Genomic DNA, 16,581 nt, shown 5'->3' with positions numbered 1-16,581 from the left:
GGTTTACTTTCCTCATATGCAGATCAACCAAGGGTGTGCAGGACATTTATTTAAAGCTGCTGATCTATTTAAAACTTGCTGATGTAGAAGTATTCAGACACATCATGTTCTTCCCAATTACACTGTAAGTTTATCAGTTTGGGGTACTAGGTGCCTGTCACTCTGGATGATGTACATTTTAAGTGGAAATGTTAGAAGGATGGCCTTTGAGAATATGAAGGGAAACCTGTACACATCAGAAAAATATGAAATAGAATTCCTCTTTTTGCCAATGAGTGTTAGGCCCTATTCTGAAATAAAGTGGTCACAGTATGTGTGAGAGGTGAGTTAAACACATTTTCTTTCTTGACCTGAGTATACCTGATGTGGTATTCTCTTTATTCTCTATTTTGTTTATTGCTTAAGGTGGCTTTTATCTTTTGTGTCAGTCTTGGGAGATTTCCATTTCATGATCATACATGTTTTTCCTCTAGAGAAGCTGGTCTGCCTAGCTTAAATCAGTATGGTAAGGTGCAAAGTAGCCCTCTGTTTTCCTGAATGGATTTACTCTGCCCATATGGCAGGTTAGTGAGTTGCCACGACAGATATGTAATGGGAAAAGGGCTGTGCAGGAGAGGATGTGCGTGATCAGCAGATTTATAGATCAGAAAATGAAATCAGAAGAAAGAATTTCCAGAGTGCCCTTTTCATTTGACAGCTCTCCATGGAGAGGATGTGGAATGGTTTTTTAGTGTTCTTCTCTTTTGGCTTTTGGTTGTTCCCGCATATTTTTTTTAGCAGAGGAGTTGATTTTGCAAGGCATCAGTGTTCTGGGTGTGGTTTTGCTATATTCCTATTTACAGAAATAATTCTCTCCTTGTAGGATTTGAAGCTCTGCTGTATTTCATATGATAAGATCTTGGTAGTAATTAAATTCCTGAAGACACATCAAGGCTAAAATGGGGATTTGCCAGGCATCAGGTTTTGAGTTATAAGAGGAGGCTATTCAGAGGTGATTTAGCTAGTACCAAATCTTTCAATGGAAACAAAAAGAAAAGCAGAGCAAGCTAAAGATAGTGTCCTGGTGTGTTTAAGTCTGTGCTGTCTTAATATAATACTGTAATCACTAGCTACATGTGACTTTAAATTAAAATTAATTAAAAGTGCAGTCCTTCAGTCTCACTAGCACATTTCAAGTGCTCAGTAGTCACATGTGACTAGTTACTACAGTACTGGACAGCACTGTAATATATTCAGATAGAGAATATTATCAATAATAATTTGTAATAATGAATTCTCTGTATATATTCTCTATATTCTCAATATATCAATGATATATATTGATTGATGATACATAGAGAATATAGAGAATATATACAGATAGAAAATATTGATATCCCTCTCATTGATATATAGAGAATATATCATTGCAGAAAGTTCTGTTGGACAGTATTAGTCTAAGTGGAAGAATTTGAGAAATAAAATTATTTCTTTGATTTCTATGAAGAGTCTTTAATCCCTATACAATTTACTGGATTAATGTACTAAGGTTTTAATGTGCAAAAAAATCATCTGGCTGGGTGCAGTGGCTCATGCCTGTCATCCCAGCACTTTGGGAGGCCGAGGTGGGTGGATGACCTGAGGTTGGGAGTTCAAGACCAGCCTGACCAACATGGGGAAACCCTGTCCCTATAAATACAAAATTAGCCGGGTGTGGTGGTGCATGCCTATAATCCCAGCTACTTGTGAGGCTGAGGCAGGAGAATCGCTTGAACCCGGGAGGCGGAGGTTGTGATGAGCCTAGATTGCACCACCATTGAACTCCAGCCTGGGCAACAAGAGCAAAACTCCATCTGAAAAAAAAAAAAAAGAAAAGAATCATTGAGATTTTAGAAGCCTCTCCAGATTCAGATTCACAAGGACTGGAGTAGTAGCCAGGAAATCTGTATATATAACAAGTAGCCTGGGGAATTCGGATGTTGGTAGGTAGTTCAGGGACTACATTTTGAAAGAATATTGAATTAGTGAGAAACTTGGGAATTGCCTACATCTTGATATTTTTCCCTCTCCTTTATTCCTTCATTACTTTCTTTTGTGTCCCAGGAATTAGTTGTAAGCATCAATGTGTACCCAATTTGCATCCTCAGTTGGTATTGAGTAGCAAAAAGAAAATTCATTTATTTACTATTCCATCTTTTAATGTATGTGTGTTTTGATTTGGCTGTGCACTAAGAAAAGTCAACAAAAATGGTTATTTCAGTACTATTCCAGACTGTGTGAGAGGGTAATTCTGACAGAATACTTTTGACTACTAACAGTTGAGCACGCACAAGTCTTGGCATTATAAGGGAGTAAAAACAGAAATATACATAATCTCCCCTCTGAAGATTACAGTATTTCCCCCTTATCCTTAGGGGATATGTTTCAAGACCCCCACTGGATGCTTGAAACCACAGATAGTACTGAACACTATATATACTGTGTTTTTTTCCTATACATACATACCTATCATAAAGTTTCGTTTATAAATAAGGCACAGTAGTAGATTAACAATAACATAATACAGTAGAACAATTACAATAATATACTGTGATAAAAATTATGTGAATGTAGTCTCTCAGAGTATCTTAGTGTACTGTACCACAGGTGACTGAAACCTCAGTAAGTGAAACCATGTACAAGGGGAGACTACTGTATTTCTTGTTAGAAAGTGGGTAAACATCCAGAAAAATGACTTAAAGGGTGCTTAGCGGTAAGAAAATCATGATCTGTCTTGATTGAGGGTAGTCCAGGTCGCTTCCCTTTGTATGATTTGAGGGTTTCTTATATAAAGACATGCCTCTGCCATCTGGAACAGGCAATAAAAATGGTTAGAATCTCTAATTTGGTCCTGCAGTATATTTATTTATTTGTGGATTTCGGCACACATAAATAGGACTAGGCCAAAAACGGCATCTGGAAAATTAAAGGGGCTACTCACAGTACATTGGATTTAGAACTTCTCTGGGTTGACCTCATAATCATGAAACTGCATTTGCTCACAGAAATGAAAAGTAGAGAATAAATGGAGGTGAAAAAAATTCACCTTGAGAGAGGAATTACCGGCCGGGCACGGTGGCTCATGCCTGTAATCCCAGCACTTTGGGAGGCCGAGGCAGGTGGATCACCTGAGGTCAGGAGTTCAAGACCAGCCTGACCAACATAGTGAAACCCTGTCTCTACTAAAAATACAAAAATTAGCTGGGTGTGGTGGCACTTGCCTGTAATCCCAGCTACTAGGGAGGCTGAGGCAGGAGGATTGCTTGAACCTGGGAGGTGGAGGTTGCAGTGAGCCGAGATCGTGCCACTGCACTCCAGCCTGGGTAACAGAGCAAGACTCTATCTCAAAAAAAAAAAAAAAAAGAGAGAGAGAGGAACTCCCTTTAGGGAATTGAATTATTTCTTTCTTATTTATTTATTTATTTATTATTTTTTGGAGACAAAGTCTCGCTCTTGTCCCCCAGGCTGGAGTGCAATGGCGCAATCTCGGCTCATTGCAACTTCCACCTCCGGGTTCAAGCAATTCTGCTGCTGCAGCCTCCCCAGTAGCTGGGATTACAGGCACCTGCCACCACACCCAGCTAATTTTTTGTGTTTTTTTAGTAGAGATGGGGTTTCACCATGTTGGCTATGCTGGTCTTGAACTCCCGACCTCAGGTGATCTGCCTGCCTTGGTCTCCCAAAGTGTTGGGATTACAGGTGTGAGCCACTGCACCAGGCCTATTTTATTATTTTCTTTATGTTTTTATTTTTATTTATTTTTTTATTTTTTGAGACGGAGTCTTGCTCTGTCACCAGGCTGGAGTGCAGTGGCCCAATCTCGGCTCACTGCAAGTTCCACCCTCCGGGTTCATGCCATCCTCCTGCCTCAGCCTCCTGAGTAGGTGGGACTACAGGCGCCTGCCACCACGCCCGGCTAATTTTTTGTATTTTTAGTAGAGCTGGGGTTTCACCACGTTAGCCAGGATTGTCTCGATCTCCTGACCTTGTGATCCGCCTGCCTCGGCCTCCCAAAGTGCTGGGATTACAGGTGTGCGCCCCCGCACCCGGCCTATTTTATTATTTTCTTTTTGAGACTGATTCTCGCTCTGTCCCCCAGGCTGAAATGCAATGGCGTGATCTTGGCTCACTGCACCCTCCACCTCCCAGGTTCTATCGATTCTCCTGCCTCAGCCTCCTGAGTAGCTGGGATTACAGGTGCCTGCCACCACGTCTGGCTAATTTTTGTATTTTTTTTAGTAGCGATGGGGTTTCACCACGTAGGTCAGGCTGGTCTCGAGCTCCTGACCTCAGGTGATCCACCCACCTCGGCCTCCCAAAGTGTTGGGATTACAGGTGTGAGCCACCACGCCTGGCCTTTTTTTTTTTTTTTTAAAGGGACTAAGCCAGGTGTGGTGGCTCACACCTATAATCCCAACACTTTGGGAGGCCAAGGCAGGAGGATCACTGTGCCCAGAAGTTTAAGACCAGTCTGGGCAACACAGTGAGACCCCCATTTCTACAAAAAATAAACAAAATTAGCTGGGCATAGTGGCATGCACCTATGATCTCATCTACTCTAGAGGCTGAGGTGGGAGGATCACTTGAGCCCAGGAGGTGGAGGCTGCAGTGAGCCAAGATCACACCACTGCACTCCAGGCTGGGTGACAGAGTGAGACCCTGTCTCAAAATATATAAATATACAAGTAGATAGATAGATAGATAGAGATAGATAGATAGATAGATAGATAGATAGATAGATAAGATAGATAAGATAGATAGAGACAGGTCTATGTTGGCCAGGCTGGTCTTGAACTCCTGACCTCAAGCAATCCTTCCACCTCGGCCTCCCAAAGTGTGCAAGCCACGGTGCCCAGCCTAGGGAATTTTAAGTTCTGGTATTGAGGGGAAAACGCCTTTCAAAGTTCCAAAGATACAAAAAATTTTCTTTTAAAATAGTTGTATAGCAGCCTGGCGCGGTGGCTCACGCCTGTAATCTCAGCACTTTGGGAGGCTGAGGCAGGCGGATCACGAGGTCAAGAGATTGAGATCATCCTGGCCAACATGGTGAAACCCCATCTCTACTAAAAATACAAAAAAATTAGCTGGGCATGGTGGCGCGCACCTGTAGTCCCAGCTACTCGGGAAGCTGAGGCAGGAGAATCTCTTGAACCCGGCAGGTGGAGGTTGCAGTGAGCTGAGATCACGCCACTGCACTCCAGCCTGGTGACAGAGCAAGACTCCATCTCTAAATAAATAAATAAATAAATAAATAAATAAATAGTTGTTTAGCTTCTTTCCCTTGCAGAAATTGCCCATAAGGCTTCTCTGATGAACAATATTGAAGAAGTATTATGGGAAGGAAAAAAAGAAAACATGCTTAGGATGTTACTACTGTTTTAAAAAACATTTTCATATATATCAGCTGGAAGATTTGTTGCTTTTTTTTCTTTTGTTTCGGTAGTTTGGTTAAATATTATAATACCAGTAGCCACTTCACCTCTTGTACTAAGTCATATTTGTCCAATTCTTTACTTACCTATCCTTTCAGTAAAGAAGGTAAAAGTTTTCCCACCCTTACTGCAAGATGCAGATGTTCTTTTCAAAAAGACAGATGTTGGCTGGGTGCAGTGGCTTACACCTGTAATCCCAGCACTTTTGGAGGCTGAGATGGGAGGATCACTTGAGGTCAGCTCAAGACCAGCTTGTGCAACATAGTGAGATGTGTCTCTAAAAAAACAGGCCAGGCGCAGTGGCTCATGCCTGTATTCCCAGCACTTTGAGAGGCCAATGCGAGCAGATCACTTGAAGTCAGTAGTTCGTTCAAGACCATCCTGGCCAACATGGTTAAACCTCGTCTCTACTAAAAATACAAAAAATTGGCCGGGTGTGGTGGCATGCGCCTGTAACCCCAGCTTCCTGGGAGGCTGAGGCAGGAGAATCGCTTGAACCAGGGAGATGGAAGTTGCAGTGAGCTGAGATTGCGCCACTGCACTCCAACCTAGGCAACAGAACGAGGTTCGACCTCAAAAAAAAAAAATGCATAAAAAATAAAAAACATTAAAAAACACATATATGGCCGTCGCGGTGGCTCATGCCTGTACTCCCAGCACTTTGGAAGGCCGAGGTGGGCGGATCACCTGAGGTCAGGAGTTCAAGACCAACCTGGCCAACATATTGAAACCCCATCTCTACTAAAAATACAAAAATTAGCCGGGTGTGGTGGGGCAGCATCAGTAATCCCAGATACTCGGGAGGCTGAGGCAAGAGAATCGCTTGAGCCCGGGAGGCAGAGGTTGCAGTGAGCTGAGATCCAGCCACTGCACTCCAGCCTGGGCAACAGAGTGACTCCGTCTCAAAACAAAAAAACCACATATACAATGTTCCTTTGTCATGTCTCATAAAAATTATACTTTATACTGGTGAGGACTTTCTTTTTCTTATTTTTATCTTATATCCTGTTATCTCTGCTTGAAAAATATTGCAATCGACCTAAAATTGACATTTTTATTTGAGGCTCTTCATCTCTCCCACTGGTATGTGAAACACCATAAAGTTTCAAATTTGTGCTAACCCTTCCGTAAGATTCTTCCTTTTTAAGTAATTTAACTGTCCTGTAATTCTCTGCTTTTATACCAAATGTGCCTTTTTTTAACTTTCAAAGGAACCAATTTGGAATTGAAAATGAATGAATCTAGAGTTGAAATACCCATTGCAAGTCTTTTCTTTTTTTTTAGGAAAACATTTTTCTAAAAGAGTTTTCTTTTTCTTTTTGGGGGACTGTCGTGACAGGCTGAGAGAGTGGCGACTTCTATAAGACATGGATAGATGCAAACATGTAGGGCGGTTACGGCTCGCCCAGGACCACTCCATCCTGAACCCTCAGAAGTGGTGCTGCTTAGAGTGCGCCACCACCGAGTCGGTGTGGGCCTGCCTCAAGTGCTCCCACGTGGCCTGCGGCCGCTACATTGAGGACCACGCCCTGAAACACTTTGAAGAGACTGGACACCCGCTAGCCATGGAAGTCCGGGATCTCTACGTGTTCTGTTACCTGTGCAAGGACTACGTGCTCAATGATAACCCAGAGGGCGACCTGAAGCTGCTAAGAAGCTCCCTCCTGGCGGTCCGGGGCCAGAAGCAGGACACGCTGGTGAGACGCGGGCGGACGCTGCGGTCCACGGCTTCGGGTGAGGATGTGGTCCCGCCGCAGCGCGCTCCTCAGGGACAGCCGCAGATGCTCACCGCTCTGTGGTACCGGCGCCAGCGCCTGCTGGCCAGGACGCTGCGGCTGTGGTTCGAGAAGAGCTCCCGGGGCCAGGCGAAGCTGGAGCAGCGGCGGCAGGAGGAGGCGCTGGAGCGCAAGAAGGAGGAAGCGCGGAGGCGGCGGCGCGAGGTGAAACGGCGGCTGCTGGAGGAGCTGGCCAGCGCCCCTCCGCGTAAGAGTGCACGGCTGCTCCTGCACACGCCTAGCGACGCGGGCCCGGCCGCCTCGCGCCCCACCACCCTCCCTACCTCACGCAGAGCGCCCGCCGCCACGCTCAAGCTGCGTCGCCAGCCTGCCGTGGCCCCGGGCGTCACAGGCCTGCGCAACCTGGGCAACACCTGCTACATGAACTCCATCCTCCAGGTGCTCAGCCACCTCCAGAAGTTCCGAGAATGTTTCCTCAACCTTGACCCTTCCAAAACGGAACATCTGTTTCCCAAAGCCACCAACGGGAAGACTCAGCTTTCTGGCAAGCCAACCAACAGCTCAGCCACAGAGCTGTCCTTGAGGAGTGACAGGGCCGAGGCATGCGAGCGGGAGGGCTTCTGCTGGAACGGCGGGGCCTCCATTAGTCGGAGCCTGGAGCTCATCCAGAACAAGGAGCCAAGCTCGAAGCACATTTCCCTCTGCCGTGAACTGCACACCCTCTTCCGAGTCATGTGGTCCGGGAAGTGGGCCCTAGTGTCGCCCTTCGCCATGCTCCACTCAGTGTGGAGCCTAATCCCTGCCTTCCGCGGCTACGACCAACAGGACGCGCAGGAATTTCTCTGTGAGCTGCTGCACAAGGTGCAGCAGGAACTCGAGTCTGAGGGCACCACACGCCGGATCCTCATCCCTTTCTCCCAGAGGAAGCTCACCAAACAGGTGTTAAAGGTGGTGAATACCATATTTCATGGGCAGCTGCTCAGTCAGGTATGTGTGTGCCTACCATGACAATGAGAGGCTTGTATGTTAGTTTGGGCTTCCTGTGAGTGCCTTCCCCTGGTTATTGGGCTAATAAGAGTAGCCAACATTTGCTGTGATTATGCATTTTTGAGGGTGGCCATTGTACCTTTTATTCTACTGTACATTATGATGGCCTTTTGGGGAAACTTGCCTAGTGTCTTTCCGGCCAGATTTTTAGTTTAACTTGCCACATTGCTTAATTTTCAGTGAATATCTTTAACTGTTATTGAAGATATGGGTAATATAATATTCTCATTGTTATAATTAAGTACTCATTGTTGGTGTGCCATCCTTTGATCAATTTTAGGGAACAGATTTTGCCTGTAACTCTGGTTCCATAATAGTTTGAAAGAGCTGTCTCCCTTCTTTACATACAAGGAAGGAAGACAGCTAGGAGCATGCTAAAGACCAATGCAAGCCTCCTTCCTGTTCCCCATTACATTTCCTGGATCTTTAGCCATGTAACCTAAGCAAAGATTCTGAGATAACGCCTTATGAGAATATGCAGAAAGAGTATTCTTATAGTTTGAAAAAAAAAAAAAAAAAAAAGACGGGCGCGGTGGCTCACGCCTGTAATCCCAGCACTTCAGGAGGCCAAGGGGGGTGGATCACCTGAGGTCAGGAGTTAGAGACCAGCCTGGCCAACATGGTGAAACCCCGTCTCTACTAAAAATACAAAATTAGCCGGGCGTGGTGGTGCATGCCTGTAATCCCGGCCACTTGGGAGGCTGAGGCAGGAGAATTGCTTGAACCCAGGAGGCGGAGGTTGCAGTGAGCCGAGATCGCGCCATTGCACTCCAGCCTGGGTGATAGATGGAGACTTTGTCTCAAAAAAAAAAAAAAAACCAAAAAACAAAAAACGTGTTGGGGGGCGGATTGGTGGGCAACTTAAGAGATTCAGGTAAAACCTCTACACTGTGCTTGTGTCTTGGTTTTTAGGGTTTTGAAAGAATGATGAATGGTATGGAAAGGGAAAATTTAATTAGGTTTTTGTTTTTGAGCATGTAAAAGGGGAGTATTTATTAGCACTTCTTCTGTCTCCCCTCCCCTTAGGAAGGTGCACCTGGGAAGGTTATAGTGGGAATGGAGGTCTAATCACAGCATTTTGAGGCTGTGCAGACAGAGGGGTTCAGTGTAGGGCTTCTGCAAGTAACAAAGGCAAAAAGAGAGGTGTGCTGGGCTCTATGGAAGGTCTAAAGTCAAGAGGAGGAATTACAGAGTGAGGGAAGTAGGCAGGGACCTGCAGATTCTCTGTATCAGACTGATCCCTTGAGAGACTGCATAATAACTTGCAGTCTGTGCTACTGTACTGTTGAATGTTAGAGCATATTTTGGGAGAGGAGAAAGGCGGGTTGGTATAGTCTCTATGCAGTATGGTTTTTAAATTCCAGCTAGCATCCCATAGTTAGAAATGTACATCAGAAGTAATATACTCTAATTCTTTTAAAGTTATGTTTATTATTTTAATATTACTATTTTTTGAAAATTATACACTTAGTTTTGATAAAGTGTGTCTTTTATGAAGCAAGTAAAACTGTACGCAGGAAGCATGGAAGTTACATAATCTGTAAATCAATCTTTTCATTCTAGGTCACATGTATATCATGCAATTACAAATCTAATACCATTGAGCCCTTTTGGGACCTATCCCTGGAATTCCCTGAACGCTATCACTGCATAGAAAAGGGGTTTGTCCCTTTGAATCAGACAGAGTGCTTGCTCACTGAGATGCTGGCCAAGTTCACAGAGACAGAGGCCCTGGAAGGAAGAATCTACGCTTGTGACCAGTGTAACAGTGAGTGCTGTGTGGAGGAGGGGGCGTAGTGGGGAAGTATAACTGGAATATCAGTTTAACGTGCTGCTTTGTCCTCTTTAGTCAAAAGTAACACTAATGATATTGAATGGTTCTAAAGCATCTTTTAAAGATCTCTTCCTCCCATTTTTCTAAAAATCAAAAAACATGGACTTGTTTTAATTATGTATTAAAAAACAAAACAAGGCTGGGCGTGGTGGCTCGTGTCTGTAATCCCAGAACTTTGGGAGGCTGAGGCAGGCGGATCACTTGAGGTCAGGAGTTTGAGACCAGCCTGACCAACATGGTGAAACCCCGTCTCTACTAAAAATACAAAAATTAGCTGGGCGTGGTGGCAGGTGCCTGTAATCCCAGCTACTCGGGAAGCTGAGGCAGGAGAATCGGTTGAACCCAGGAAGTGGAGGCTGCAGTGAGCCGAGATCACGCCATTGCACTCTAGCCTGGGCAACAGAGTGAGACTCTGTTTCAAAAAACAACAACAACAATAACAAAAAATGAAACAAAGACCTAGGAGTTGATTGACCTCCTGATTGACATTAGTTGTCATCTTGGAAGGGATTTTAAAGTGTGGCTCCTGAAATGGGGACTCTGGAATGTTAGTACTTAGCTTATTAGTGCTATGGGGCTGCTGCGTAAATTAATGAATGTAGAGTCCAACAGTTCTTACTTAATCTAAACCCAGATGGAATAGCCTTTCTGAGGGATGCGATATCAGAAAAGCATGCTTTTGTAATGAACTGGCAGACTTAATGTCTGTCAAAAGTGATGCTAAAGATTGGTACAGTGGAACCAAGAAAGTAAGTCTTAAGGTACATTGCTCAGTGGCAGCTTCATGAAATATTTTCTGCATTTTTTTTATTCTTCACATGCCTGAAAAGTTCACATTTCAGAGAGGGTCATAAGGAAGTATTTCTGTGTTGTCTGTAATTTTAAAATGGAACTCTTTACATATGGTTACAGAGGCGTGTTATACAGGGCCCTTCCGTCTTGCCACACTAACACTTAATGCTTCTGCTAACCCAGTATGGACAGACGAAATGCAGAGCAAATATGTGGATGCTTATGTTTGAGGGTTGTGGCATATATAGATTTGGAAACTAAAAGTATAAAGTTAATGGATTGTACAGAGACCTAGAAATCCATTTTCAGTCACATAATAGTTTAGATTACCAGTTTTGAAGAAAAAAAAAAATGTTAGGCCCGGCGCAGTGGCTTATGCCTGTAATCCCAGCACTTTGGGAGGCCCTAAGGTGGGCGCCATTGCACTCCAGCCTGGGCGACAGAGCCAGATGCTATCTCAAAAAAAAAAAAAAAAAAAAGCTAAATTGTGGGAAACCTGTTCCACTCTTTGAAGAATCAGAACAAAAATCAAAAGTCAGGCTTGAGGCCAGGTGCAGTGGCTCATACCTGTAATCCCAACACTTTGGGAGGCCAAGGCAGGAGGATTGCCTGAAGCCAGGAGTTTGAGACCAGCCTGGGTAGCACAGCAAGACCTCTTTTAGGAAAAAAAGAAAAAAAAAAAAAACCCACAAAGTTATGCTCGATATCATTTTGCCATTTCAAAAGAAAATTTGAAATTTTATACCTGGCTAACTGTAGACTCACCTATCCTGTTCCATTTTGAGATACAGAGTCAGGTGAATCAAATTGTTTCATTAGAGTAATATTAAAAAAAAACAAAAAACAAAAAAACCCAGTGATTCCTGAAGCCTTTTACTTGTAATGAACAAAAGAATATTAACAGCTTTAACTCCATCATTTTTGGATATGATAGATTAGGCAAGAAATAACTCTGGTTTATCTTTACAAGAAAGGATTGTTCTTTGGTTGTCAGATGTGCCAATTTATCAGGATTTCTCTAGGCAAGTGCAAATAATGCCAGAGAAGGAAACCTATGGTGAGGAGATGAGATGCATTGATCTGTTGCCTGTGAAGTTTCAAAACAGTCAGTCTTCTACCTGTCTTCCTGGACAGCTTAATGAAATGGAGACAGAACTGATCAATCTCAATTGAATCAGTAATTTATTTTTCTTTGTGAATTTCATTTTAGGGAAACAAAGCCTGACTCTATATTGTCTTCATCTTAGCTCACATACTCCCTCTGCTGAGGGTGGTAGTCACTGCCAGGGTTCCTAGCCAGAGCTGCAGTAATTTTCAAAAAAATGGTGAATAGGAATATAAAATAAGGCCAAGCCCCTCTTTGAATTCCATTTCTGTTCATGCCAGCACATATTGTGACTACACACCCTGGTAAAAGCTTCTCCTATGGCACAACTCATTCTGATGCAGTCTATTATGAGAAGCTACACCTCCACATCCTATTGTCACAGAAAGCTCTGTGATACATCATCTGGCTGTGATTTGCTACCTTTCATGAGTAGTACAGACAGGACTGGGAATCAGATGCCCAGCTCTTCAGACACTGAGCCCATGATATCAACAGCTCAAGACAATTAGCAGAGACTGCCGTAGAACACTAATTTTCTACTCTCATCCATTTACCAGTTTAATATAACAAAACAGCCATCAGTAAATGGTTACAGGAAAGGCTTCTGATAGAAACTAAGATAACTCTGTTTCCATTGTTTATTTGCTGAAATTTAGAAATGCATTTCCTAAAGGCTGGGCACAGTGGGCTCACACCCACAATCCCAACACTTTGGGAGGCCAAGGTGGGAGGACTGCTTGAGGCCAGCAGTTCAAGAAATGCATTTCCCCCACATTTAGAAACAAAATTAGAGACTGATCACTAGTTCTGCTTTGGAGTAGATGAATTTAGCTACCTGTCAGCTTTGTCCTTGTATGTCCAGCAATGTGCTTTTATCTAGGAAATATGTTTCAAAAACTAGGCACAGCATAAAAATATAGAACCAACAGTTTATTTTCTAAATGTTTGAATATGCCATAAGCAAATCATGCTAAAGAAAAATGTGTTTAAATACTCTATCATTTAGTAATCTTATCCTTTTTTTCCTAAGCCTGAAATATATGCATTATTCCCTATTTTACTGGTGAGGAAACGGAGGTTCAGAGTTTTGAGTAACTTATCCATTAGCACACAACTAGTTGTGAGCAGGAAGTAGAATTAGGCTTACCTAGTGCAAACAAAAAGCTTCTTAAAATCATATTGTGGGGTATCATAATTGAAGTTATAAGCCATTGTAAAGACATGGAGCCTTAACATATGCTTCTACTCTGTGTGCTTGCTGTTGCACGTTCCATTATATTCCATTATACGCAAAGTTCCTGATGGCAAAAATTGGAAAGATTTGAGTTGCTTGTAACAGTCGACCCAAATAACAGTGACTTAAAATGAGAGGTATTATTTTTCTGTTACATAAAACAAGTCTGAAGGACATTCAGGGCCAGCATGGTGGCTGCATGGTCATCAGTGACCCAAGCTATTTCTGTCTTTCTGTTTTACTATCCTGTTGCAAGACTTCTGTCTTCAAAGTTACCTTTTGGTCCAGGAGGAATTCCAGTAGTTTCAGATAGTGGGAAGGCCAAAGGGATGCACCTTACAAGTGAGTCAGCCTTGTATAAGCAGAGTCCCATACAGTCATTCCTTTCATCTTAGCCAGAACTTCCATGGCCACACCATGCAGGCTTGTGAAGCCGGGAAATGCAGTCATAAAGGGGGTCACATTGCACTCCCCAAAAAATTGAGGTTCAGGTACTTAGAAATATGGAGAATGCATATTGAATGGCAAGTCACTGTCTCTGCCATAGCTAGAAAAAACTCTTCACAACCTATGTCTTATACCTTCCCAAACCACATAGGCAAACGACGAAAATCCAATCCCAAACCCCTTGTTCTGAGTGAAGCTAGAAAGCAGTTAATGATCTACAGACTACCTCAGGTTCTCCGGCTGCACCTTAAAAGATTCAGGTGAGCTTGCTGTGGGAGTCCTAGCTGGGTGAGAGCTGTGGGAATAGCTGCTCCAAAGGCTTTGGTGAGGGCAAATGTCTTCTATGGTGTTGGGAGGGGAAGCCTGTTCACTTGAGACCTTGTGTTTTCCATGGAGATTAAATCATTCACATCCACTAAGGCAAATTAATGTGGGAGCCCAGCAGGACTGGGCTTTTGCTGTCATGCGCCTGTGTAATTAATTATCCAGCCTGCACTGGGTATCTGTGCTTAAAGATTTTCTAGCCTGGCTTGGACTTATGTAGAGGTTCATCTTCAGGATGAAATATAAAATAATCTGGAAAAGAAGGGCAGGCAGGAAACTACAAAAAGACTGTTGCTTGAATTGCTTGTTTAGGGATCTCTAGGTTTAGAGTACTTCATGGAACATTCACAGCAAATAAATGGGCCAGGCGCAGTGGCTCATGACTGTAACCCTAGCACTTTGGGACGCCAAGGTAGGCAGACTGCTTGAGCTCAGGAGTTCGAGACCAGCCTGGGCAACATGGTAAAACCTTGTCTCTACAAAAAATACAAAAATTAGCCAGGCGTGGTGGTGTGCACCTATAGTCCCACCTACTTGGGAGGCTGAGGTGGGAGGATCACCTGAGCCTGGGAAGGTTGAGGCTGCAGTGAGCCTTTATTGATCACACCACTGCACTGCAGTCTGGGCAACAGAGTGAGACCCTGTCTGAAAATAAATAAATAAATAAATAAATAAATGTGAACATTGATTACCACCATTTTATTGATGGGAAGACCAAAACCAGAAGGTTTAATTTTCTCAGTTCCCTGTTTTATTAATACCTACCTCTACCTACAATTGTATATGCCGGTTTTTACTAGTAACAAGCTTATATCCATGTTCTAGGTGGTCTGGCCGTAACCATCGAGAGAAGATTGGGGTCCATGTCGTCTTTGACCAGGTATTAACCATGGAACCTTACTGCTGCAGGGACATGCTCTCCTCTCTTGACAAAGAGACCTTTGCCTATGATCTCTCCGCAGTGGTCATGCATCACGGGAAAGGGTTTGGCTCAGGACACTACACAGCCTATTGCTACAACACAGAGGGAGGTGCGTGCGCTTTACTCTGTGGGGTGGGGGACACGGAAAGGGGTTATTTGTCCACATTTTATTGTTTTCCTTTTATTTCCATCCCATGGATTACCTAGAGGGAAATTACATACATGAAAATCCAATGGCAAGAATTGTGAAAGTTGGGTCAGGCGCCGTGGCTCACACATGTAATCCCAGCACTTTGGGAGGCTGAGGTGGGTGGATCACCTGGGGTCAGGAGTTTGAGACCAGCCTGGCCAACATGGTTAAACCCTGTCTCTATTAAAACAGTACAAAAATTAGCCGGGAGTGGTGGCGGGCACTGGTAATCCCAGGTACTCAGGAGGCTGAGGCAGGAGAATCGCTTGAACCTGGGAGGCAGAGGTTGCAGTGAGCCAAGATTATGCCACTGCACTTCAGCCTGGGTGACAGAGCAAGACTCTTATCTCAAAAAGAAAAAAAGAATTATGAAAGTTGGATTCAAATTTTGGGTATATTACTAAGTAACAACGTATGGTTGTTCTAAGAATTAAAAGGAACTGACATGTAAAAGTGCTTAGAACAGGACCTAGGCCCTGTGCAATGGCTCACGCCTGTAATTCCAACACTTTGGGAGGCAGAGGCGGGAGGATTGCTTGAGGCCAAGGGTTCAAGACTAGCCTGGGCAACATAGTAAAAACTTACCCAGGCGTAATGGTGTGCACCTGTGGTCCTAGCTACTTGGGAGGCTGAGGTGGGAGAATTGCTCGAGCCCAGGAGTTTGAAGTTGCAATGAGCTGTGATTTCACCACTGCATTCTAGCCTGGGCAAGAGAGTGAGATCCTGACTCAAATAAATAAATAAAAAGAGCAGTTGCCTAGCACATAGTGCTTATTCAGTCACTGTTTGAGGATATTGTAGTATTATCAAAAATATTGGTTATTGATAATATTACTATTGTTGTGGTAATGCTACTTCTGCACACCCCAGTTTCCTTCTTGGTTATGCAGAAACAGTAGAACCTGTGTAACCTCAAGGAGATACTGTATAAATCTCACTAGCCGCAGCTTATAAAGCTGAGAACATTTACTGAGCACTTACTATGTTCTTACTACTTCCCCCGCCATGGGAAGTGTGGGGATGCAAGGGCCCCTCCAAAGGTGCTTTAGGTCCTCATCCTCCAGAGTGGAGTCTTCCAGCTACTGCACTGACTGATGGGCTGCAGATGTGTTTTCAGCTGTTCACTGTTCTTGAACTGCACAGCCCTTGGGGCAGCCAGAGCCTGTGAATAAATACTTTTGTTCCTTCTAAATTTTCCTTTATCACTCCCCTCTATTTCCATTTCTCCTCTCCTCCTCCCCTTCCTCCTCATCTTCCTCCTCATCTCCCCATTGCTTAGCCTGCAGTATTGCAGCTATCTTTCTAGAAGGCTCTAGTGGACAATAAAAAAGCCTGAAGAAAACAAAGATAAAAATTGCAGTCAGTCGGCCAGGCGTGGTGACTCATGCCTGTAATCCCAGCACTTTGGGAGGCCGAGGTGGGCGGATCACGAGGTCAGGAAATCGAGACCATCTTGACTAACATGGTGAAACCCGTCTCTACTAAAAATACAAAAAA

The 16,581-nt window shown here is 43.8% G+C and overlaps 1 protein-coding gene across 12 annotated transcripts in view; it reads left to right on the top strand.

The window, feature by feature from the left end:
* The window catches only part of USP49 (ubiquitin specific peptidase 49), a 103,660-nt gene that overhangs the window by 79,885 nt on the left and 7,194 nt on the right, over positions 1 to 16,581 (top strand). For 10 of the 12 annotated variants that reach the window (XM_050789447.1, XM_050789443.1, XM_050789448.1 and 7 more), the window contains 4 exons: positions 6,790 to 8,173; positions 9,797 to 10,001; positions 13,800 to 13,908; positions 14,798 to 15,003. In XM_050789447.1, the coding sequence (XP_050645404.1) occupies positions 6,818 to 8,173; positions 9,797 to 10,001; positions 13,800 to 13,908; positions 14,798 to 15,003 (1,876 nt within the window). In that variant the 5' untranslated portion in view covers positions 6,790 to 6,817. Of the gene's footprint in view, positions 1 to 6,734; positions 8,174 to 9,796; positions 10,002 to 13,799; positions 13,909 to 14,797; positions 15,004 to 16,581 lie in introns of all 12 variants that reach the window. The other 2 variants (XM_050789445.1, XM_050789451.1) reach the window with 2 other exon arrangements.

This window comes from Macaca thibetana, chromosome 4 (genome assembly GCF_024542745.1).
Source record: "Macaca thibetana thibetana isolate TM-01 chromosome 4, ASM2454274v1, whole genome shotgun sequence".
NCBI classification, from domain to species: domain Eukaryota; kingdom Metazoa; phylum Chordata; class Mammalia; order Primates; family Cercopithecidae; genus Macaca; species Macaca thibetana.
The sequence above is the reverse complement of the archived record's forward strand: the minus strand, read 5'-3'. Positions and strand labels throughout refer to the sequence as shown.